We start from the raw sequence: 26,989 nt of genomic DNA on the forward strand, positions 1-26,989 counted from the left end.
ATCTCATCCCCTTTCGTCCCCTTCTTCTGCCTTTAATCTTTCCCAGCATCAGGGTCTTTTCCAGTGAGTCAGATCTTTGCATCAGGTGGCCAAAGTATTGGAGTTTCAGCTTCAGCATCAGTCCGTCCAATGAATATTCACGGCTGATTTCCTTTAGGATGGACTGGTTGGATCTCCTTGCAGTCCAACAGACTCTCAAGAGTCTTCTCCAACACCACAGTTCAAAAGCATCACTTCTTCGGCACTCAGCTTTCTTCACAGTCCAACTCTCACATCCATACATGACCACTGGAAAAACCATAGCCTTGACTAGACGGACCTTTGTTGGTAAAGTGATGTGTCTACTTTTTAATATGCTGTCTAGGTTGGTCACCGAAGATAGTCAATAGTAATTTCACATTTCATTTAAAATCTTATTCATATTCAAGTTTCTCCAACTGTTAGGATATACTACTGAATTGTTTAAATCATTTTTACTTAAAATATACCACTGAAATGTTTGAACTCTTTAGTTTTGGTCATGACTTTAGAATTAAAAATATATCCAAGTCTTCATTGCTTTGTCATTAAAAAATTTTTTTAATAATCCTGGCATACCAATTTAAATTATCATGACATACAAGTTTTATATATTTTCTTGTTGCCAGGATGTTCTTTGAAGGAACAGTGGTCTGTAAGTAGCTATGAGTTCTCTCTGACATTTTAAAAATTAATTACTTGTCCCCTTTATTTTAACGTGCCTTCTAAATTTACTTTTTCCTTCAGGGAAAACGTTGGCTAAAATTGGGATAAATGAAAGGGATTTACATAATTTGAGGAGAACAAGTGAGTTACTGAAATCTCTTAGATTTCTTTTGAGGGAAGAGAAGAATGAGAGATTATAAATATTTGAAAACTGTTTTAGTGATATATTAAGGCAAAAATATAGATGACAGTACTTCTGGTGAGAATAAACCATCTAGACTTCTTGAAATGTAGAGTAAGGGTTATACCAATTACTTCTCATAGGTACTCAGTTTTTGACACTGTTCAGTTCAATTCAGTTGCTCAGTCGTGTCCAACTCTTTGCGACCCCATGAATCACAGCACGCCAGGCCTCCTTGTCCATCACCAACTCCCGGAGTTTACCCAGACTCACGTCCATCAAGTCAGTGATGCCATCCAACCATCTCATCCTCTGTCGTCCCCTTCTCCTGCCCCCAGTCCCTCCCAGCATCAGGGTCTTTTCCAATGAGTCAGTTCTTCGCATGAGGTGGCCAAAGTATTGGAGTTTCAGCATCAGTCCTTCCAATGAACACCCAGGACTGATCTCCTTTAGGATGGACTGGTTGGATCTCCTTGCAGTCCAAGGGACTCTCAAGAGTTCAAAAGCATCACTTCTTCGGCGCTCAGCTTTCTTCACAGTCCAACTCTCGCATCCATACATGACCACTGGAAAAACCATAGCCTTGACTAGATGGACCTTTGTTGACAAAGAAATGTCTCTGCTTTTGAATATGCTATCTAGGTTGGTTATAACTTTCCTTCCAAGGAGTAAGTGTCTTTTAATTTCATGGCTGCAGTCACCATCTGCAGTGATTTTGGAGCCCAAAAATTAAAGTCTGACACTGTTTCCACTGTTTCCCATCTATTTCCCATGAAGTGATGGGACCAGATGCCATGATTTTAGTTTTCTGAATGTTGAGCTTTAAGCCAACTTTTTCACTCTCCTCTTTCACTTTCATCAAGAGGCTTTTAGTTCCTCTTCACTTTCTGCCGTAAGGGTAGTGTCGTCTGCATATCTGAAGCTCATCACTTTTTCTGGGATCTGTTTCTATGGATTCAGGGATCTGAATTCAGGAATCCATATGGATTCTATGGATCTGTTTCACTACAAAGTCTTAGGCTGATTATTCTTTCTCCAATTTCTTGGTTCTTCTTTTTTCTCCTCCTCACTATTCCAGATTCTCCAAGATACTTGCTAAAGCTCTCCTAGCTTCTCGCTCTATATTTTCTACTTCTTTTATTTTATGGTATCCCAAGCTTTCTTATATCACTTTGTATAAGATACTCCCTAAATACATACCTTCTTTTTTTTTTTTTTCTTTAGCCATGGACTTTATCGTTTGAATATTTGCAATTATTATTCTATACACAAATGTTAATTTCTTACAAAACTCTGTATTCCATATTGCTAGGTCACTTCACTCTTCATTTTATGTCACATTTCCATCAAGAACTATTTCCCCAAATCACAATCTGCCTGATTGTGTGTTGTTGTTGTTCAGTTGCTAAATTGTGTATGACTCTGCGATGCCAGACACTAGCCCACCAGGCTCATCTGTCCATGAGATTTTCCAGGAAAGAACACTGGAGTGGGTTGCCATTTACTTCTCCACCAAATACATACCTTCTTAAATCTCGTTTAACATTTTTCATTTGAATGTAGACCTCTTTACGGATGGGCAGTGAGGGCTGATAACTTAGATGTACCTCCTCTAAATTACTGCCTCTGCTTTGTTCCACTTTAGTGCCAGGTTAATCTGGTATAGCTTTTATCGTAATTTTTCCTGCCCAACGTCTTCACTTAGCCTGGCACTCAAAGCCTCGTACATGACACCATAACTTCCCAAATCTCTCACTACTGTAAGTATCACTTATTCATTAAAATACAATGTTTCCTTTTCCTTAAAAAAGCAAAACAATTGAACCACAAATCACTATATACAAACACTTTTTTTTTTCTGTAGCTATCTCTTTTAGTGACTGATACATGTAAGATTAAATAGGATAATATTTGTAAAGAGCTTAAGAAATAGGCACTCAAAAAATATTATAGCCAATTATCACACTATGTGCTGCATGAATTAGCTTGTTTTAATACTGAACACAATCTTTTAGCTGGTAGGAGAAGGCAGTGGCACCCCACTCCAGTACTCTTGCCTGGAAAATCCCATGGACGGAGGAGCCTGGTAGGCTGCAGTCCATGGAATCGCTAAGAGTCAGACACAACTGAGCGACTTCACTTTCACTTTTCACTTTCACGCGTTGGAGAAGGAAATGGCAACCCACTCCAGTGTTCTTGCCTGGAGAATCCCAGGGACGGTGGAGCCTGATGGGCTGCTGTCTGTGGGGTCGCACAGAGTCAGACATGACTGAAGCAACTTAGCAGCAGTATTATACGCATTTTATGGATGAGGGCACTATAGTTTGGAAAGATTAACAAACTTGCCCAAAGTTACATGGCTGATATGTAACAGAAAGAAGTTTTAAACCCAAGATTGCCTAACTCCAGAGTCACTATTTTCTTTTTATTGTTAATGGTTATTTACATACTATTTTTAACATGGAGAAAATAAGCTAATCTTCATGAAATGAGATTAAAAATATATTCATATTTGCCTTATTTATTTGAAATCTCTCTTAAGGTTGAGAAGATGAAAAAATAGAAATGAATGGGTTTTTTCTTATTTTTTAAAAAATTGCAGTATAATTGCTTTACTGTCAGGTAAAGCAGGTATATGTATGCGTATATCCACTCTCTCTTGAACCAACTTCCCCCCACCCCATCCCATCCATCTAGGTCACCACAGAGCACCCAGCTGAGCTCCCTGTGCTATGCAGCAGGTTCCCACTGGCCATCTGTGTTACACACAGTAGTGTTTATGTGTCAGTCCTGCTGTCCCAATATTTGTCTCACCCACCCTTTCCCCCCATTTCCACATTGTCTGTTCTCTGCATCTGTGTCTCTATTCCTGCCCTACAAACAGGCTCATCTGTAAAATCTTTCTGGATTCCATACATGGGCATTGTGTTGTTCAGTCACTCAGTTGTGTCTGACTCTTTGTGACCTCATGGTTGCAGCACACCAGGCTTCCCTGTCCTTCACCATCTCCTGAAGTTTGCTCAAGCTCACATCCACTGAATCGGTGATGCCGTCCAACCATCTCATTCTCTGTCATCCCCTTCTCCTCCTGCTGTCAGTTTTTTCCACCAACAGGGTCTTTTCCAATGAGTCGACTCTTTGCATCAGGTGGCCACAGTATTGGAGCTTCAGCTTCGGCATCAGTCCTTCCAATGAACATTCGGATTGATTTCCTTTAGGATTGACTGGTTGGATCTCCTTGTAGTTCACAGGGCTCTCAAGAGTCTTCTCTAACACCACAGTTTGAAAGCGTTGATTCTTTGGCTCTCAGCCTTCTTTATGGTCCACCTCTTACATTGGTACCTGACTGCTGGAAAAACCATAGCTTTGACTATATGGACCTTTGTTGGCAAAGTGATGTTTTTGCTTTTTAATATACTCTATAGGTTTGTCATAGCCATAGATATTGTGATTATCCTCATTGCGTAGATGATGCAACTGTACCAAACACTGGCTAGGTTTTAGAGATACAAATCGAATATGACCTTGACTTCTAAATAACTACAATATGCTTTGGCAAACATAGCAGTAAAATTACATATTATAAAAAGGAAGTGATATCTACACCGAATTTTGAATAAGATGTTTGCTTGGCTGCCTTTGAGAGAAAGGGCACTGCAAACAACCAGAACAGTAAATTCAAAGTTATTGATATAACTTAAAAAAGAAAGTATTTCAGTATTTGGGAATTGGAGATAATAACTGGCAAAAGAGAAGATGATCATGTTATGTAGAAATGCTAACAGTCTAAAATGATTGTAGACTTAAAATATTCTATTTCTGTTTAAAATCTTCACATTTTGATTGTAGGTTTTAAAAAATTTCCTTTCCTTCCCCCATCACTAATTACATTGGTTGAAGTAAACTCTCAGATGTCTTTCAGTATCTTATAGGTTTCTCCTGGTATTGGAGGAGATATATAATATTTCCTTTTTATTTTTTACTATTTATTTTCATAAAAAACACTAAATAGCAGTAAAGAAAAATAATTTGTTTTTTGTGTCAAGACATCAATGCATTAGAACAGATGGTTTTTTTCTTAAATAGCTGGTATAACAAATCACTATTTACTTAGATTAATGATAGTAAGATTAAATAGTAGGCACTTTTAGAGTTGTAGCCTTTTAATTTGTTGTGTAACATACAGAAAAGTACACAAATTAGAAGTAAATAGTTTGATAAATTTTCAGACTCATCATCATCTACTTCACCAATCCAAATCAATAAATTGAACATTATCAGAATCCTAAAAATCTCCTCAGGCCTCCTACTAGTCTTGCTTGCCCTCATCCTAAAGGTAATCACTATTTTGACTTACACGTTCATAGATTAGTTTTGCCTGTTATCGAACTTTCTGTGTATTTATGTGGAGTGTGTACCCAGGAGTAAAATTGTTCAGTTGTAGGGTATGTGAATGTAGTGCCAGATCAACCACATATTTAGTAATTTAAAACAGCATCCATTTATTATCTCATAGTTTCCTTGGGTCAGATGTCCAGGCCCAGCTTAGCTGGTTTCTCTGCTTAGGGTCTCATAAGACTGCGTCCAGCGAGTCCACTTGGGGCTGTGATCTTATAGAAGACTCACACCCTCATCTAGGCTCACGGGATTGTTGGCAGAATTCATTTCCTTGAAGCTGTAGGACTCATAGCAGCTTGCTTCTTCAAGGCCAGAAGGAGACTGTCTCTGAGTTCTTAGGAAAGACTAAGCTGTCTTCTTTAATTACACATTTTTATCTTGAGATAATTGCAGATTTATATGTAATTATAAAAACAGCTAAATCTACTGTATTCTTTACTGAGTTTCTTGGCATATTGATATTTTCTTATGTACAAATTTTTTTATTTTAAGATTTGCATAGGAATATTTAAGGAAACAGTTTTCTCAGTCCAGGTTTCATATAGATAGGCCTTTAATAGAATGGAATCATTGTTAGTTTTATACATTTTACAAAAACTTGAAAATCTTTGCAATAGGCTAACATTTGAAGATAGTTGTCAGATCAAGATCTCTTTGTTTTCTCATCAAACTTTTGTTTTCATTTAAGAGTATTAGTCATGAGTTAAATAAACTGCAGAGCTAACATAGTCCCAAAACTGCCTTCATTTTTTCTTCTAATTAAAAAAAAAATAGTTTTATTTCTTTTTAATTTTTGGTTCTGCCGGGTTGTTACTGCTGTGCCATTATTACTGCTTTTCTCTGGTTGTGGAGAGCAGGGCCTACTCTGTAGCTGTAGTGCATGGGCTTCCTCACTGTGGTGGCCTGATGAAGCGCATGGGCTCTAGGATGCTCGCACTTCAGTCTTTGGGGCATGTGAGCTCAGTACTTACGGCTCCCGGGCTCTAGAGCACAGGCTCAGTAGTTGTGGTGCATGGGCTTAGTTGCTCTGCAGCATGTGGGATATTCCCAGATCAGGGATCAAACCCGAGTCTCCTGCATTGGCAGGCGGATTCTTTACCACTGAGCCACCAAGGAAGCCCCTGCCTTGACTTGTGACACCATCTACACATGCTGGAGGTTCCCAGAACCACCCTTAGTTTAAATAATAGGCTAGCAGAACTCGCTGAAGAACTATTATACTTATGGTTACAGTTTATTACAGGGGAGATTATAGGTTGTGTGTGTGTATGTGTGTGTCAGTCTTGTCTGACTCTTTGTGACCACATGGACTCGTGGGTTAAAACTTGTCAAAAGAAGGGATGCATAGGCAGCTTCAGAGGGTTTCAAACACCAAGTGCTCTCTTTGGTGGTCCCACCTTTGAGTGTGGCAGTATGCATTGGACATTGTTGGTCAGCGATGCTCATCTGAGCTTCAGGGTCAGAGTTTTTATTTTTATTATATCCATTAAATAGCTATAACTGTTTATCTCTTTGATTGATTAACTAATTGCCCAATATGGTCGATCCCATCTTCCAGGTAGACTAATACCAGGTGACTCAAAGCCCTCCAACCCTAAGCGAAGAGTCTGCGTTGAACCCCTAAGAAATAAAATTGAAGCGTTCATTAACCTCTCAGAACTGTGTATTTCAAAATTTTTTACTGTGACCCAGCATAGGTGTGTTTTTTAATGTTTATGAATGTGTATATGTAGGGGCGTGTGTGTATTAAGCTGTAACCAGTGTTTCTGAAAACACTAGTCCACTACATTTATAAAGAGTGTTAATGGCTATCCCCTGAACTGATGGCTTGTAATGAGATTTTAGTTCATAGTTAAAAATCCTGACTCTGAAAATCAGACCATTGAGAATAGTGATGGCTAATTATTAGAAGGAACCAGCTTAAAACTGTAGGACCTGAACAGATAAGATCTGAAGAGGAATTGAGGTTCTCTTGCATGGAGTGGTCTCCAGAAGTACAGACTGGAAAGGATAGTATAGTTGGTGCAAAATGTTATCCAATAGGGAAACTTGGATTTTTAAAATATAAAAATCAGAATGTTCATTTTTGTGCTTTGTTGCTAATTTCTCAAAGCTGCTTAGAATAATTTGATTCATCTTTCCTCAGATCTTTGCATGCTAATTCTTTCTTTTCATTCCGATTTCAGTATAAGTGGTCTCCTCAGTTAGACTTTCCTTGTGTCCATTTTAAAATAGTCACCCCATCACTTTTAATCTTGTCATCCTGTTTTCATTCTTGGCATAGCCATTATCCTTACCTGATTTTTTCCCCCCTATTTGCCTATCTCCTTCTCTAAAATGTTAGCTCCATTAGATCAGGGGCTTTATCTTGCTCACTGTTTTATTCCCGGTATTTATACAGCATGTCTGGTAGGTAGTATGTACTCAAATAATGTGTCTTAAATGAGTGATCTAGTCAGTGTTCCTCTTAAACCTCAAACAGAATACATTTCTTTTGGTGAGACTAGAGTATACTATAATTATCACCTCCCTTGTTCATTATACTTCTTTCCTGTTTGTGCAGTCTAAGATTGCATTTACTTTTTTGGCAAGCTCATTGTACCATATATTCATTTAGTTTACAGTGAGCTAAAATTTCCTGGTATTTTTCACATGAACTGTTGCACATACTTTTTCTCTCCCTGCCTTTTTTTTTTTTTTTTTTTTTAAGTAGGTAGTAGGGTTTGTGTGTGCGTGTGTGCATGTACACATGTGCTCACACGAATACCCATTTATAGATTTGGCCTTTTACATTTTTTTCATCAGCATTTTTGAGTATGATCTAAGAGGGAGGCTAATTAAGAACTAATGGTAGGTTTGCTGAAGAGATCTTAAGATGAATTGAAAGGCTAGAGGAACCCAGAAGATTGACCGGATCCCAGATTTAAGCTGAAAATACTCATTCATTTGGAGGGGCTATGTGCAAGCTGAGGAGGTAGATTCTCTTAGACAGATTTTGGAAGATCTCAGTTGACATGCATAGGTTTGCTTCTTCCTGTTCTTAAAAGAAATGTAGCATGATTTCTGCCAGGTTCAGACCTAGCATTGGAGTTAAACCCTTCATGAATCTAAATATTACTCTCTTTGAAACTTAGTATGGACATGAGTATAGTAATACTTGAAGAATTATGTTCTCTTGCATCTGTCCCCTCTTCCTTCCCTGATTTTCCTTTCCTAGCCATCCCACCCTCCCACACTGTGTCCTCAAGATCCTAACCTTCTTGTTTAAAGCAGTCAGTGGAGCATTTTTAATTGCCCTTTATCATTTATAAAACCTTAAGTCATTGTGAACTTCCCAGCACTATTCCTACAGGTCAGTGCCTCTTATATTCTTCTTAATTCTGTCTTTTGTACTCTGCGTTTTGAAATCTGGCAAGTTTGCAACCAGTATTTTTAGATATACTACATCTGTCCTTGTTAGAATCATTTCTTATTGAATTGTTGGAATTTGATTTTTGAGTCCTGACTTGCTGAACTGTATTTCCTGACTTTGTTGATCTGTCTTGTGCTTTTGTAAGTTTCAGGCCACATGATGATACTTTTTTTCCTTTAACATCAAAAGGCCTACATTTATGACACACAGCTAGTATGCCTAAGCATGTTGTGGATGCCAAAAGGTCATGTTTAGTTTTTTCATATAATTCCCATCACTTCTACTTCCACAAATAACTTCTCTTGTGGTTAGAGTTACATCCAGAGATGCAGTTTCTCTCACGACTTCCTTTGCATTCTGCAAGATGAAATTATAATATGAAATTAAGTATATTTTGTGATTTCTAAAATGCTTTTGACTTTTTATGTATAGCTACTCTTCAGTATTTGATTTTCTCTTGCCTAAAGCTGTAAATCAAATTCAAATACCTTATTTAAAAATTTTTCCTTATTGCAAATGTATTTAAATTAGCCTCCCCTTACCATCATTTTTATTTATGTTAGTAATTACTTGAGTGTTCAAGTAGTTTTTTAAATATCTCAGAATTCTGAAAGTAAAATTGATTTTTCATAAATTGTATACAAAAAACCAGTGTCTTTGAACATAACCAATTCTCAATCTTCTCTTTAAGGATTTGAGGGTTGTTTTTTTTTCCTTTATATTTATTTTATTCAGTTCAGTTCAGTTCAGTCGCTCAGTCGTGTCTGACTCTTTGTGACCCCATGATTCGCAGCACGCCAGGTCTCCCTGTCCATCACCAACTCCTCGAGTTCACTGAGACTCACGTCCATCGAGTCAGTGATGCCATCCAGCCATCTCATCCTCTGTCGTCCCCTTCTCCTCCTGCCCCCAATCCCTCCCAGCATCAGAGTCTTTTCCAATGAGTCAACTCTTCACATGAGGTGGCCAAAGTACTGGAGTTTCAACTTTAGCATCATTCCTTCCAAAGAACTCCCAGGGCTGACCTCCTTTAGAATGGACTGGTTGGATCCCCTTGCAGTCCAAGGGACTCTCAAGAGTCTTCTCCAACACCACGGTTCAAAAGCATGAATTCTTCGGCACTCAGCTTTCTTCACAGTCCAACTCTCGCATCTATACACAACTACTGGAAAAACCATAGCCTTGACTAGACGGACCTTTGTTGGCAAAGTAATGTCTCTGCTTTTGAATATGCTATCTAGGTTGGTTATAACTTTTCTTCCAAGGAGTAAGCATCTTTTAATTTCATGGCTGCAGTCACCATCTGCAGTGATTTTGGGGCCCAAAAAATAAAGTCGGACACTGTTTCCACTGTTTCCCCATCTGTTTCCCATGAGGTGATGGGACCAGATGCCATGATCTTCGTTTTCTGAATGTTGAGCTTTAAGCCAACTTTTTCACTCTCCTCTTTCACTTTCATCAAGAGGCTTTTTAGTTCCTCTTCACTTTCTGCCATAAGGGTAGTGTCATCTGCACATCTGAGGTTATTGATATTTCTCCCGTCAATCTTGATTCCAGCTTGTGTTTCTTCCAGTCCAGCGTTTCTCATAATATACTCTGCATATAAGTTAAATAAGCAGGGTGACAATATACAGCCTTGATGTACTCCTTTTCCTATTTGGAATCAGTCTGCTGTTCCATGTCCAGTTCAACTGTTGCTTCCTGACCTGCATATAGGTTTCCCTAGAGGCAGGTCAGGTGGTCTGGTATTCCCATCTCTTTCAGAATTTTCCACAGTTTATTGTGATTCACACAGTCAAAGGCTTTGTTTGGCATAGTCAATAAAGCAGAAATAGAGGTTTTTCTGGAACTCTCTTGCTTTTTCGATGATCCAGCTTTGAAAATATTGTCCAAAGAATTTAGAATGTGATGATTAGTGTTGTCCACCAAATTATGCAACTGTGTGGTGGTTAATTTGCTTACACTATTTCCCTTATACTGTATCAGGTTTTCTCAAGACTGTAAAAATGTATTTCACCCATGGGTTTTGTCAGACTGCCTTTACCACACTTTAGTCTCTCTTTTTATCTGGAAGAAATAGAAAATAGCAAATGGATTTACTGCTTTGGAAAGCCTACTGATGCCTTATTCATTGTCTTAAATGTAATGCTTTATGGACTTTGGACCAGTAGTCATCTATGACAATAACTTAGCAGAAGAGTTGAGCTTTGCTGTTATTTCAGTGTGATAGATATTTGTCCTGTCTGTGCCTGAACTCTTTCATCTGCAGTTAGGAATAATTAATATTTGATTAATTTTAATAATTTGATTAATAGGAATATTGTGAAGTCAAATAAGAAATAGTGAAAACTTTTGGGAAGGAAAATTATTTTTGAATTAACATATTCAAGAAATCTTACAGTAAATAGATGGGGAAACAATGGAAACAGACAGACTTTATTTTCTTGGGCTCCAAAATAATTGCAGATGATGACTGCAGCCATGAAATTAAAAGACTCCTGCTTCTTGGAAGAAAAGCTACGACCAACCTAGACAGCATATTAAAAAGCAGAGACATTACTTTGCTAACAAAGGTCTGTCTAGTCAAAGCTATAGTTTTTCCAGTAGTCATGTATGGATGTGAGAGTTGGACCATAAACAAAGCAGAGTGCTGAAGAATTGATGCTTTTGAACTGTGGTGTTGGAGAAGACTCTTGAGAGTCCCTAGAACTGCAAGGAGATCAAACCAGTCAGTCCCAAAGGAAGTCAGTCCTGAACCTTCATTGTAAAGACTGATGCAGAAGCTGAAGCTGCAATACTTTGGCTACCTAATGTGAAGAGCTGACTCATTAGAAAAGACTCTGATGCTGGGAAGGATTGAAGGCAGGAGGAGAAAGGGACAACAGAGGACGAGATGGTTGGATGGCATCTCAGACTCAATGGACATGAGTTTGAGCAAGCTCCGGGAGGTGGTAAAGGATAGGGAAGCCTGGTGTGCTGCAGTCAGTGGGGTTGCAAAGAGTCAGACATGACTGAACAACTGAACAAGAAGCATTTTAGAAAAGATGCTGTGGGAAGTTTGTATTATTTACCTAAGTGATATTTATATATAATATTTTAATTTTTTTGATAGAGTTTCTTTTTCATTTTCTTCTTTTTTATCCTTTTCTTTATTTTTGGTTTTGGCTGTGCTGTGTCTGTGTTGCTGCATGGGCTTTCTCTAGGTGCGGCAAGCAGGGGTTACTGTCTAGTAGCAGTGCATGGCTTCTCACTGAGGTGCTTCTCTGGTTGTGGAGGCTGGCTTCAGTAGCTGCGGCACGTGGGCTTAGTAGGCTTAGTTCCTTCAAGGCGTGTGGGATCTTTCTGGAACAGGGATCAAAACCGTAACTCCTGCACTGGCAGGCAGATTCTTAACCACTGAGCCACCAGGGAAGCCCTAATATTTTAATTTTTTATTAGTGGTGTGATAATTTTGAATTGTTTTATGGAAAGGGCTTTAAATTTTGTACTTGTGATAAAACTCATTCTCTAATTTCGTTTTCTCTCTCTCATACAGTGAAGTGAAGTGAACTCTCTCAGTTGTGTCCAACTCTTTGCAACCCCATAGACTGTAGCCTACCAAGGCTCCTCTGTCCATGGGATTTTCCAGGCAATAGTACTGGAGTGGATTGCCATTTCCTTCCCAAGTTTGCAATTCAACTGTAGCCTGCCATTTTCCCTTCATTTATTTAAGAAAAGTATTTAACACTGTCACTTTCTTCCCATTTACTTCTTAATCTACTGTAATATGGCTTACACCTCAACCACTGTGTTAAACTATTCTTACCAGTAACCTGGAATATCTTACAGTGCCAGAAAGTAAAGAAGTGTTCAAAATATGGTGCTGGTAAACAGAGCTTAGGAACCAACTTGAAGGAGCTCTAAAAGGTCAAAGATGGAAAAATTTGAATGACAAATAATCTTGTTATCAGATTATAACCCATAGAATAAAATAAGTTTATACCAGTCCATGAGTCTATACAAGTATAAATAATTGAATAAGTGAATGACTGAATGAATAGATAAAGAGAAGAGGCAACGTTTGTTTGTAGTAGAATTCCAGTTGAAAATGTGGAAGGAATGATGGAAATAAATATTTTCCATTAGGGAAATAACCACAGTAATAATAATTGTTAAAGGCAGCAGTCATCAGTTTTAGCTAAAATAACTAGGCAAATATTTATGAGAGGCAAGATATTTGCATAGTCTGATAAGATACTTAATAATTATAAAAGGAGAAATTTATGATAGTCATGGCAGACATTACTTTAACCAAGGGATCAAAGTTAACAGTACCAGTTATAAGACATACTGTCATCACAGTAAAGCCTGATACGGTGATGCAGTGAGGTGGGCACAGTATCACATTATAGCAGTAACAATAGTATCTGACATTTCTGAGTATTTGTGTGCCAGACGCCACACTAAGCACTTTACTAGCATTATCTGTTAGGCCTCACATAGCCCTAGAAGATAGACACTATTATTATCTCCATTTTACAGATGATGAAACTGGGACCCAGGGCTGGCTGAGTCCAAAGCGCTTTGCTTTAATCACAACATTATGCTGAGAACAGCTTTTAGTGTCATTAGTAATTTGTGGACTGCTGAATTCAGTATATTTAATGTTGTCAGTAAGGAACTTCATGAAATTTTGTGGTTTAATGTGTTTAAGATATAATTTTGTTTAGAAACAAAAGACAAAGTTTTGAACAATATGGCATTGAAAAAGCAACACAAACTAATGTAAAATAGGTTAAATATTATTTGTTTTTATATCACGTATAACCATTTTGTAAACAAAAAAGTTTTCATGAAATATTTGATATTTTTATTGAAACCACTTAGCAACTCTAACGGAGAAGGCAGTGGCACCCCACTCAGTACTCTTGCCTGGAAAATCCATGGACGGAGTAGCCTGGTGGGCTGCAGTCCATGGGGTCGCTAAGAGTTGGACACGACTGAGCGACTTCACTTTCACTTTTTACTTTCATGCATGGAGAAGGAAATGGCAACCCACTCCAGTGTTCTTGCCTGGGAGAACCAGCCCACCAGGGGGAGCCTGGTGGGCTGCCGTCTTTGGGGTCGCACAGGGTCGGACACGACTGAAGCGACTTAGCAGCAGCAGCAGCAGCAACCCTAAATGTAAAAATCTGGTCCTATTACTTCCCTGTATGTAGTGAATTACTGATTCCCTATTTCAGTTTAGCATAAAGTCCAGATATTTTAGCATAACTTACAACACTTGATAATCTAACCCATTACCTTTCTGTCTTAATTGCTTATCATTTTTCCACATGCATTGTTTTCTTGTCATGCCAAATTACTTGTTATTCCCAGAATACAACTGTTTAAATTTCTTTATTATATATAACATTTCATGTGTACACAAAATCAGAGTATCTGTCACTCAGCTACAACAGCCATCAGTTTATAGGCAATTTTTTGTCTAGATGACCCTATGGCTATCATTACCACCCCCTCCAGCAACTATCTTGAAACACACCTCAGTGATATCGTGTCATCTGTAAATATTTCAGTTTATATACCTAGAAGACAAAGGTTTTTGCTTTAAAACACAACTTTAAAATTAGTTTCACACTTAATAACTATTATTCCTTCATAATCAAATATCCAATCAAAGTTAAAGTGCCCTAGTATTAACAAATATGGTCTTACACACTTTCTCGGGTCTGTATCAAGACAAGGGCCACATATTGCATTCAATTGATATGAATTTTGAGTGTCTTCTTTTTTCTTTTTAATTTTGGCATTACATTTAGTCTTAAGTCTCTTGATCTGTGGTTACACTTTGTTTCTTATAGTTTCTTTGTGAAGAAACTGAGCCATTTGTCTTTAAAGTTTCCCACGTTCTGGATTTTGCTGAATACATTCCCATGGTATGCTCTAACATGTTTTCTCTCTCTGTATTTCCTGTCACATAATAATAAATTTTTATTTAAAAAAAATAACTTTTCATGAATATCTACTATTTGTCTGAACTACTATGTGGATGATTAAATGAAATACAATAATATTATCTTACAATGTACAATTCAGGACTTATGACAATAAAAGAGAATGTCATCACTAGGTAAAAGTGGAAACCTGGATACTAGCACAAGTCATAAGAATAAGCCTTTTAATTTGTGAATGTGGGAGTTCACAGATGTAAAGAAAACAAAATAAAATAATTGCCTCACGTCTATCAAAAACTCTGAAAACAAATCTGTGGGTAAAACTCAGAAGACTTTGACATAATAATTTGGATCAATTTTTCCTGCTTTTTTTTTCTCTTTAACAGCAAGTCTTTATTGGTACCCTTGGAAATAATGTTATGTAATGAATGCATAAGAAGTTACCACTAATGTTTGATAAATATTATTAAAATCAACTATAAATTTATTGTTTTTAGAGTTTAGTTTAATATGAGTACTTAAGGAAATAATTATATAATTCACCCTAAAATAAAAATATTAAAAACTAGCATCCTGGCTTACTATAAACAGTTTAACAGAACTAAAATGCCTTCTAAGTTAGGTTTATAATATCAAATTGTCTTCAGATATTTACTTTACATTTATTTATTGAAAATTTTTTTTTATTTGACTGTGCTAAGACATATAAAGGATCTTAGTTCCCCAACCAGAGATCGAACCTACACCCCCTGTAGTAGAAGCTCAGAGTCTTAACCACTGGATCACCAGGGAAGTCCCTTTGCTTTCCTTTTGATGGCAGAGTTTTTAACTCTTCCCTTTTGACTTCCATTTCAACACTCGTGATACTCACCTTACCATTTTTGTAGTTTTCTTTTTGTTTTTCTTTTTTTGACTCCTTTTCATCTCCAGCTATTCAAAACTTGATGTTTTGGGTTGCACTACTGGTTCTCTTCTTTTATTCTGTTGTCTCTTGGCAGTAAAACTCAGTCTTGCTCAAGTTTCATTATCTCTGTTCTGTTGTATATTCTCTTCCATTGGAAGCTCCATTCACCTCATCCCCAAAGTCTGAATCCTGAGAGTCCTCTCTTCTGAGAAAAGTTGGAAGGTTTTTAGCTGTAATACAGTTTAAATATGTTGTTGAAAATTCCTCATTTTGTGTTTTATTATTACCAAAGACGTATATCAGTTTTGTTACTTGAGATACTGTATTCCTTTGTATTGTTGTAAAAATGTGTGAAATAGAACTTTAATTTTTTTATATTTTTCCCTAAGAAAGGAACCTGTGCTCAGTAGAAGATGTATAGTAGTCATGTGACCATTCTCCCCTTCTTTTTGAAGATTTTTGATTTCCATTCATATCTACACACTGGTGATTCAAGTTTTTAACTGTTTGTATGTGGTGTTAGAGAAGACTCTTGAGAGTCCCTTGGACTGCAAGGAGATCCAACCAGTCCATTCTGAAGGAGATCAGCCCTGGGATTTCTTTGGAAGGAATGATGCTGAAGCTGAAACTCCAGTACTTTGGCCACCTCATGTGAAGAGTTGACTCATTGGAAAAGACTCTGATGCTGGGAGGGATTGGGGGCAGGAGGAGAAGGGGACGACAGAGGATGAGATGGCTGAATGGCATCACTGACTCGATGGACGTGAGTCTCAGTGAACTCTGTGAGTTGGTGATGGACAGGGAGGCCGGGCATGCTGCGATTCATGGGGTCACAAATGGTCGGACACGACTGAGTGACTGATCTGATCTGATCTGATGCAACTAAAATATTTGAAATGGATGAATTGAGAATGGGCCAGTATGTGGGAAAATTATTCCACCAAGAGGAGAAAGAATTGAGTTCCCACTTAGATTTTAACGTCTCTAACTCCTTACCCAAATCTCTTTGCTTCTTTTATGAAAGAAAAGAGGAGTAACTGTGGTATTAAAACCTTCTAATTTTTAAAAGGTAGCATTCATAAAGGCTGGGTACCACTCTTTTTCATTCTATTCTACTTCATTTTTTTAGTACTAGTCTGGACCTACTAAATTTATATTGTGACTTGTTATTAGGTCATGGTTTATGGTTTGAAAAACACATGTCATAAATCCTTGAGTTTCTCCAACATTGAAATATGACATCCAGGGTCTTCTGTATATTCTTCCAATTGCTATCAAAATAATTGATATGTCACATATATCAAATCTTTATGATTTGCTATGACTTGTTTTTATAAATATTTGTATTTTATGTATTTTTTTTTTCATTTAGCATACCCAATCCTTGGGGAGGAAGACCTTTGCCTTTATTTTTTTTAAGTTGTGTTTTGAAACTGTGACAAACCTAGAGAGAAATCAAAAATAAAATACAAAAAAATTCTATTATTTTGTAAAGAATTGGAGAGTGCACTGCAAATCTGATGTTCCCTCACCCCGAAAGACTTGATCTATTTCCTATTTAATAATAAATATTTGGGCTTCCTGGTGGCTCAGATGGTAAAGAGTATGCCTGCAATGCAGGAGACCTGAGTTCTGACCCCTGGGTTGGGAAAATCACCTGGAGAAGAGAATGGCTATCCACTCCAGTATTCTTGCTTGGAGAATCCCATGGACAGAAGAGCCTGGCGGGCTGTAGTCCATGGGGTCGCAAAGAGTTGGACACAACTGAGCAACTAACACACAATAAGTATTAATAAATATTACTAATAATAAATATAATAAATATTCTACAGATAATATTTTCCTTTATAACTATAAGCATAATGAGTGGGAAATTAATACAGCAGGAGCTGTTGGGACTGAGAGAAAGATTGGACAGAATATGTTGAATGCTTATGTGGGCGAAAAAGAAAAATTGTAACATTGAGAAAAGTTACTATTAACTACCCTTTTGTATATTTGTGTAAATTGGGAAATTGCCTACATTAAAAATGATTAGTTACTTAACATTTCAGTGTTCATGTTCCATGAGAATATAGTTTTAAAGTATAGTTTTAAATATATTTTTATAAAAATGTAATATAGTTTTAAAATCACTAGTAAAGTAATGCTCAAAATTCTCCAAGCCAGGATTCAGCAATACATGAACCGTGAACTTTCAGATGTTCAAGCTGGTTTTAGAAAAGGCAGAGGAACCAGAGATCAAATTGCCAACATCCACTGGATCATCGAAAAAGCAAGAGAGTTCCAGAAAAACATCTATTTCTGCTTTATTGACTATGCCAAAGCCTTTGACTGTGTGGATCACAATAAACTGTGGACGATTCTGAAAGAGATGGGAGTACCAGACCACCTGACCTGCCTCTTGAGAAACCTGTATGCAGGTCAGGAAGCAACAGTTAGAACTGGACATGGAACAGCAGACTGGTTCCAAATAGGAAAAGGAGGACGTCAAGGCTGTATATTGTCACCCTGCTTATTTAACTTATATGCAGAGTACCTCATGAGAAACGCTGGGGTGGAGGAAGCACAAAATGGAATCAAGATTGCCAGGAGAAATATCAATAACCTCAGATATGCAGATGATACCACCCTTATGGCAGAAAGTGAAGAACTAAAGAGCCTCTTGATGAAAGTGAAAGAGGAGAGTGAAAAAGTTGGCTTAAAGCTCAACATTAAGAAAACGAAGATCATGGCATCTGGTCCCATCACTTCATGGCAAATAGATGGGGAAACAGTGGAAACAGTGTCAGACTTTATTTTCTTGGGCTCCCAAATCACTGCAGATGATGATTGCAGCCATGAAATTAAAAGATGCTGACTCCTTGGAAACTTATGACCAACCTAGACAGCATAGTAAACAGCAGAGACATTACTCTGTCAACAAAGGTCCATCTAGTCAAGGCTATGGTTTTTCCAGTAGTCATGTATGGATGTGAGAATTGGACTGTGAAGAAAGCTGAGCACCAAAGAATTGATGCTTTTGAACCGTGGTGTTGGAGAAGACTCTTGAGAGTCCCTTGGACTGCAAAGAGATGCAACCATTCCATCCCAAAGGAGATCAGTCCCGGGTGTTCATTGGAAGGACTGATGTTGAAGCTGAAACTCCAATACTTTGGCCACCTAATACGAAGAGCTGCCTCATTTGAAAAGACCCTGATACTGGGAAAGATTGAGGGCAGGAGGAGAAGGGGACGACAGAGGATGAGATGGTTGGATGGCATCACTGACTCAATGGACATGAGCTTGGGTAAACTCCAGGAGCTGGTGATGGACAGGGAGGCCTGGCGTCCTGCGGTTAATGGGGTTGCAAAGAGTTGGACATGACTGAGCCACTGACTGAACTGAACTGAATAGTAGAAGGAATGTTTGATTATAAATATTTGATTGTCTACTGTTAAGATTCATCGTTAAATGGATTTTGAATCGAGTAATAGAATCTATTGAGAAGCTTTGTACGAGAAGTGAGATATTTTGGAAATCACCCTCGGTTCTGTGAATAGTGTCAGTGAGTTAAGATATTGAAAGAAAATGGCAAGAACATCTAAATTTTATATTCCAACCCTTACTTCTTTCTGAGGATCTAGTCCCAAATTTCCAATTACTCAAACTTTCCATTTCAAGCTCAGTGTGAAAAGAATTAAATCATGTACTCATACACACCCTTTCTCAACTAGATTTCCTGTTTCTTTTGTCTTGTCCTGTACTAGTACTTGGTCTAGAAAACAAGTATTGACTCTTCCTGCTTGTCAGCCATACCCACCCATGTATAGTTTATTTCTACATCTTGGAAAGAGGACTGGAAAAAACTGAATTTGTTTCTTGCATCGTTACTAGTATCTCTGCAATTTTGAGAAAGTCATTTACTTTCTTTTGTATTCAAATTAATCTCTATATCTTAGGGTATTTGAACCAGTCTCTGTAATATATTGGTATTTGAACCAATCCATGTAACTTACAATACAAATACAAAACTTACTTGTATTATACAGTGGTTAAGAGCATGTTTTCCATTATAAGGCTTTCTGCCTCCTCATCCCTGGTCCATCTTGGAGTAGCCGTGTGGTTTCAGGCAAGTTATTTCTCTATGCCTTAGTGCGTGCTTGCTTGGTCACTTTAGTCATGTCCGACTCTCTGCGACCTTATGGACGGTAGCCCGCCAGGCTCCTCTGTCCATGAGATTCTCCAGGCAAGAATACTGGAGTGGGTTGCCATGCCCTCCTCCCGGGGATCTTCCCAATCCAGGGATCCAACTGGTGTCTCTTATGTCTTCTGAATTGGCAGGCAAGTTCTTTACCCCTAGCGCCACCTAGGAAGCCTCTCTGCCTTAGTATCCTTAGCTATGAGGATATAGTAGTACATATCTAACAGAGTTGTTTTTGTTTTTTCATTTTTATTGGAGTATAGTTGGTTTACAATGTTGCATTAGTTTCAGGTGTACAGCAAAGATTACACATATATTTATATATATACATCCACTTTTTTTAAAGATTCTTTTCCCATATAGGCCATTACAGAGAATTGAGTCGAGTTCCCTGTACTAAACAGCAGGCTCTTATTAGTTTACGTCTTTCATATGTAGTAGTGTGTATATGAGGCTTCCCAGGTGGCTCAGTAGTAAAGAATCCGCCTACCAAGCAGGAGATGTGGGATTGATCCCTGGGCCAGGAAGCTCCCCTGGAAATGAAAATGGCGACCCACTGCAGTATTCTTGCCTGGGCCTGGTGGGCTACAGTCCATGGGGTTACAAAAAGTCAGACACGTCTTAGTGACTAAGCAGCCACAGTGGTAATGTGTATATGTCAATTTCAGTCTCCCATTTATTCCCCCCTCCCATCCCCTGGGAACCATACATTTGTTTGCCACCTGTACTCTACTTCTGTTTTGTAAATAAGTTTATTGGTATCCTTTTTTAAGATCACAATAAGCAATATCATATGATACTTATCTTTCTGTGTCTGACTTTCTTCACTGAGTATCACAGTCTCTTGGTGCATCCATGTTGCTGCAGATGGCATTATTTTGTTCTTTTTTATGGCTAATATTCCATTGTATATTTGTAGCACATCTTCTTTATCCATTTCTTTGTTGATGTACATTTAGGTTTCTTCTGTGTCCTGGCTATTGTAAATTGTGTTGCAGTGAACATTGGAATGCATGTATCTCTTTGAATTTTGGTTTTCTTCGTAGGGTTGTTTTTAAGATTAACTGAGTTACTGTACTGTAGATCCTTGAACAATGTGGGGTTAGCGACTCACTGAAAGATCCAATTATAATTTATAGTCAGTTTTCCCTTTATGTGATTCCTCCATATTTGTAGTTCATGATTCCTCCATATCTGTGGTTCCACATCCTTGGATGAAACCAGTGGTGGATTACGTAGCACTGTAGTATTTATTGGAAAAAATCTGTATATAAGTGGACCCAGGCAGTTTAAATCCACATTGTTCATGTGTATATCATATTAGGCATAGTGCCTAGAACATAGTAAGGATAATATGTGTTAGCTCTTCTTATTATTATTTCTAAAAATCATTTGTGCCCCTAAGTCTCTCATTTTGAAATACTACTATAAGAATCTCTCCCATGTGCTATACCTCTCCATTATCACTATTACCCTACTACTCAGGATTGAATTAATTATTACATGTAAAATGCTTAGAATAGTGCCTGTCACCTAATAAGCATTTGGTGTTAGCCATTATTATTGGTTATTATGATTTTTACATAGATGACCTCTCAGGTTACTAAGATCCTTTTCTTGCCATTAATGATCCTATGCCTTTAATATCCTTTCCTGCTCTTTACTTTAGTCTTTCTAGGATACTATTCATATAATGTAGCTCCATTTCGGGAGCTTTGATGCCTAAAAGGAAAAAAAAAAACTAAAAACAGGTTCTTTGATGCAGATGTTAGGTGATCTGCCAAGACCAGTTGAAAAAATGGCATTAATGAAAGAGGTCAATGTGAATTTTGAAACAGTGAAAATTTTGTTTTAGGTATTTCATTCTACTAAAACAGTCTCAATATTTTATAGGAGAAAAATGGTATTAATTATCAAATTCAGGAGGACTTGCTACTTATTTTTAGTAACTGACCAAAACTCAAATTGTTATATGAAAAACTCAACAGTTTAGTTGAAACAGAATGTGGAGAGTAAAGGTCAGGAATGTTTTAGGAGTTTTTTGAGGTTAGGAAAATAAATTAATGTATGAATTCAGGTTTAAGTAAGAGAAAATTTTAAGTAGGATTAGTTATTCTTTATAGACAGATCTTATGTGTTCATTTCAAAATCTTAAGCTTCTTTTTAGAATTTAAATGAAAATAGCTTCAGTTCTCTGTTTTAAAAATAACATTGTTAGCTTTTTGTTAGGAGAATAATGAGAGACCTTATCTAATTTCTTAAAGAGAAGTCACTTGTTATGTGTTCATTTCCATGACCTCCTCTTTAACCCTTCACTCCTCTTCAGCTGTGTTTATGCTTTAAATATTTTAGAATTGTCACGGAGAAAAGTATTTTTCTCTGTAATAATTGCATTGGACTTTGTTTTTTTAATGATGATAGCTACATAAAGCCACTTCACTACTGTTTTTGTTTTCAAATAATTTTTTGAAATCAAGTTTTTACGTATATTTTTTAAAAACTTTACTACAGGAAATGGTAGAGTGAGAGTTAAATATGTTACATGGAGGGAAGAACAGTCCATTGGGGGTTAAATTGCAGAGTCTAATGGAATAATAACTGGTAGCACCATCTGCTGGCCTACTTCCGCAGAAGGAGTCAGTATTTTTAACGACATCTCTAATATTCATGCTGATGCATTTTGATGCTTTGTGCATTCATTTCTTTCTGTGCTTTGTTGGAATCTGGCTATCTGCTTACAGCTATTGAGGAAACTCAGCTTTTTAGGAGGGGTTTACGCCTTTTTCATATCTAATTAGGATGAACAGTGGATATAAACTTGCCAAGGCAGAAATGTGTTGATAAATCACAATGTGTATTTGTGGAGGGTTGTGCATCTCTTGGTTGCAGCTTGCTAAATAGGCCATTTAGGAATCTTCTTTCAATGCTTTTTTCTTGAGCACTGCCTGGGGTGGTGAAAAAGCAGAGGGCAAGCCTTTGTCTGACGCCAAAAATGTCTTCAGTGAAGAGGCCAAGAGGAAGGGTAAGTGAAAGCCTGAATGAGTGGGAGGAGGAGGGGTTCTTTGGGCTAAAAGGCTAATGGGATTGAATAACCTTCCTTATTACTGGCTGCTGCTGCGGGAGTCGTACTGCATCGCCATCTTGAGCTTGTTGCTGTTTTCTCGCGTCTTGGTTATTTGTTATAGCCTGTAGGCCTTAAGGTGGCATTTTAGTGAGCGATTCTAAACCCTCCTTCCTTTCTCAGTGCTGTAGCACTGCTATGAAACCTTTGATGAGGCAGGTATAGAAAAGATATCCAGTGAAGCACACTGGAATCAGCATGAAAATGTGTTTGGAAATTCCTGGTGGTTTTTCCCCTTGCTGTAGTCAGAGGCATGTTTACGGGTAAGAATGTAACAAAACTGTGATCTAAGAATATGTGGATGAATGCGTGTTTGAAGAGGATATTCTTTTTAAAATGCTGTTGATTTGCTTCCTGTGATATTGCTAAAATATTAATAATTTTAACGTAAAACTATAAATTTGTTTTTTTCCAGAATTGCTTGAGCAAAATATTATGATATGGAAAGAGAAAAAAATCCTCATTTAACTCTTTCACAGAAGAACTAAAACTTTCTCTAATTTTTAGTATGGTTTTGTCTGTTTACTAACTAGCTATATTGCCGCATAGACTGCACATTAAAATGATTTAAATGGTTTCAGGTTCTAGTTCCAGTTTCTTGTAAAGCAGAGAGGCTTTGTTTTTCTAAAAATCATAATAAACTATGGGGAGTAGTCATTCTGAATGAAAATTGATATTTTAAATTTGTTAATAATTTTCAGAGTTCTGGAATGAAGAGGAAAGAAGATACTTATTCCAAATGCCCAGAATATTTATATGACTTAATTTGGATTAGCTGTATTTATAGGACAAAATTTGAATCAGCTAATTAAGAATGCTGTGAAAATATCAGTGAATCTATATTACCCTTCTTTAATCTTCATTTTTAAAAGCAATAGTTTGGCTTTTTATTTTATACCTAGACTAATATCTAAATCAGCAAAGTGTTTTAATTTTAAACTGTAACACATATATTTGCTTATGTATTTTACTTCTTTAAGCTTAATTCTAAAGTTTTGGTTGTGTGTATTAATTGTTTAAATGTACTTTTATATATTGTGTAAAAATTATTTTGATTTCTCTAGCCTCCATCTTCCAAGAAGAGTGATGGTTCTGGGACATACACTAAGTTGCAGAATACCCAGGTGAGGATCATGTCCGAGAAGAAGCAGAGAAAAAAGGTGGAATCAGAAAGCAAGCAAGAAAAGGCTAATCGTATAATATCAGAGGCCATAGCAAAAGCAAAGGAGCGAGGGGAACGCAATATTCCACGAGTAATGAGCCCTGAAAACTTTCCTAGTGCTTCAGTTGAAGGAAAAGAGGAGAAGAAAGGAAGAAGGATGAAATCCAAGCCAAAGGACAAAGAGAGCAAAAAAACAAAAACTTGTTCTAAATTAAAAGAGAAGACAAAAATTGGGTGAGTTGGTTAAGAATTAAATCTTCCTTAGAAGTTTTTGTAAAGGCAGTCTGTCTAATCTTCTACTTTTGATTTGCGTGTGATGTGTTTACTCTCACTTTGGAGTTTTAAGTTGTGTACCTCATTGCCTTTTTGAATGAATTAGGTATTGATTATATTCCAGAATTTTACTAAATTTACTGATATGTGAACATACCTTTTTGTTAGTAAAAAGAATTTAAAATAGGAAGATATTTTATATATAAAATGGAAAAAGGAAAAAGAAAATCCACATTGCTGTGCCAGTTCCAAATTTACTTTATTTAAAATTTAAAAGCGCCTTGAAATTCTTGATAATTGTAGATTTATTTCTCTCTTAGTTGTACTTCACTGGGTACTTTATAGTTTGGAAACATGAAATAGAGTATTTTCTCATAAACCCACAACTTTGAAATAAATGGAATGGCAAGGAAACTAAGACCATTTAAATCAACAATAAGCAGCTCTCAGTTCTTACAGACTTACTTCCTTATAGTCGTTCTGATTTACTTTATGTAATAAAGAGGCCAGGTGAGGATTAATCCTCCAAGAGAATTATAAGGGTAAAGAATTGCTTTTGGAGGGTACATTAATCCTAGGTGTTTTTATTTGACTACTTATTTTCAAAAAATAAAATGTAATAACTATTATTTGTTTTATGTGTTTGTTTATTTTATGTATGCAAGGGTAAAACTAATGTAAGGCTAACAGAGTTTAGACTTGTTTTTATGGGAATATTTGGTTATTTTTGAAGGCTTTATATGAAATTTTAATTAAGTATTTAATTTTTGTCCACATAAAAGAGTACACAATAAAGGAGAAATTTCATTATTATTAAAATCTTCATTTGCTTAAGAAATTGTTTATATATTATATAGATATTTAGAACTAAATTTATAACAGTTTATTCACAGCATTTTCAATGCAACCATCAAACTAAGTTATATCATTAGGTCATGAAGTCTTTCAGTCCAAATCTTTAAATAATATGGGCTCTCTTGTTATAATAGAGACATAATTAATATTATTGATTTTATATTTTATTTGCAGATAGCTAACATTAAATTTGAAGTTTAGATTTTTGTTCCTTTTATGTTTAAAGGTTTTGGTATGAAAGTATCTTATTAGTTCAATATTTTGTCTAGTTTTAATTTAGGAAACCCCATATATAATCCTTTAATGTATTAAAAGTTACCGTAATTAAAATTTTCCAGTTTTAACTTGTACAGGGATATGGACAAAGTAGTAGTACTATTGGAAAGGATATTTAAAATAATCATAAGAGGAAACCTTAGAGAACCTTCAAGAGTTACAGTAAGTTTAAATGGGGGAATGGGAGGATAACTAGAAGAAAGGAAAAGATAACAGAGGTGAACCTGGTTCAAGAAAAAAAATAATATATAAAGGGAAATTAGAAATAATAAATTATAATAAAGAAACATGGATTTTTTAAAAAGTGTAGATTAATATGGTAGGGGATAGTAATATATTAGAGTATCTGTAGTCTGTGATATTTGTATTTTTGTTAGATTAGTGACAATAAATTATTTTAATATTGTACAGCATGATCAATTTAGTGTACTTGTTTTTTAGAGATAGCATTCGTGAGAAGAGGTCAGAATTGTATTGGAAAGATATTTCTATGGTTAGGTATTGAGTAAGTGATAGAAAAATCACTTGCTGAAAGTGGATGAGTTTTTGATAGAGGAATTTATAAGTTGCAGGCAAGTAGAACTGAAGCTTGCCCATATATTATTAAGCTATTGGGAGTGCAGCAGTTTTTTGATCATCTTTATTAGACAACCAAAGATTACTTTCATGTTGGAAGAAAAAGCGTGGATGGAAATGAAATGCATATACAACCTGGAGTTCTGTATTGGTCACTTCTAATATTTCATTACTGTGCTTTCTAGTTAGCCCACTACGTTGTATTATTTTGAATTTGCAGTTTTAAATTTTTTGTGAAGAACGATCCTTTAAATAGTTAAGTTTATTTGCATCATTTTAATAGTATTTCATGATGTATTAAATATTTTCTTGTAAAGGTTTTGTTTTTCTTAGTTTTAGAAGAATCGAACTTTTGCTAGTATCAGATGATTTATATCAGATAAAATTAAAGTGAGTGTGTGCTGGAACTTAACCAGGAGCATCGATGAATGCTTATTAATGAAACTTAAATTTCAAAAATAGCTCAATTTGTAAACAGTAAGTTATGATTGTATAGTCAGAGTTGTTCACTTAATGCACATACGTGATATCATATAATCTAGGAATTATTATATACTAAGACTAATCTGAAGAAAACCAGTACTGCCTCTGCTTGCTAATATGCGTGAAACCTTTGTATTTTTTCTGCCACTTTCATAGATTAATTTTTTTAAATACGAGGAATAGAGTTTCCTTTTCAGAGACTTTGATATAGTGTCATTTAATCTTTGCAGCAGTTCTGACTTAGACGGGGCATGCAGTATGATAATGAGGTTCAGTGCTTTGACTTTGGAACTAGTTGCACTTATGCACATTCCCCCTTTATCGCTTACAAGCAGTGTGACCCTGGACAAATACTTAACCTCTCCAAATTTAGTTTCCTCATACATAAAATGAGGATAATGGTAGTGCTTGCCTTATAGTGTTATATTGAGGGTGAAATGATTTAATAACATTTAAAGCATATAGAACGATACCTGTAAATAATGTTAGCCGTTATTTTCTGAAAACATAAATAGCATTTAGCTATTTAAGGAAAAACCCAAGGC

At 36.5% G+C, this 26,989-nt stretch overlaps 1 protein-coding gene across 14 annotated transcripts in view; it reads left to right on the forward strand.

Annotated features, from left to right (window-relative positions):
• Window positions 1-26,989, forward strand: part of CHD9 (chromodomain helicase DNA binding protein 9) — a 226,602-nt gene that overhangs the window by 111,210 nt on the left and 88,403 nt on the right. For 11 of the 14 annotated variants that reach the window (NM_001205650.2, XM_005218689.5, XM_015475766.3 and 8 more), the window contains one exon: window positions 23,884-24,215. In NM_001205650.2, the coding sequence (NP_001192579.1) occupies window positions 23,884-24,215 (332 nt within the window). Of the gene's footprint in view, window positions 1-22,637; window positions 22,721-22,756; window positions 23,083-23,883; window positions 24,216-26,989 lie in introns of those variants that run through there. The other 3 variants (XM_005218693.5, XM_024978437.2, XM_005218694.5) reach the window with 2 other exon arrangements.

This window comes from Bos taurus, chromosome 18 (assembly GCF_002263795.3).
Source record: "Bos taurus isolate L1 Dominette 01449 registration number 42190680 breed Hereford chromosome 18, ARS-UCD2.0, whole genome shotgun sequence".
Taxonomy (NCBI): Eukaryota; Metazoa; Chordata; class Mammalia; order Artiodactyla; family Bovidae; genus Bos; species Bos taurus.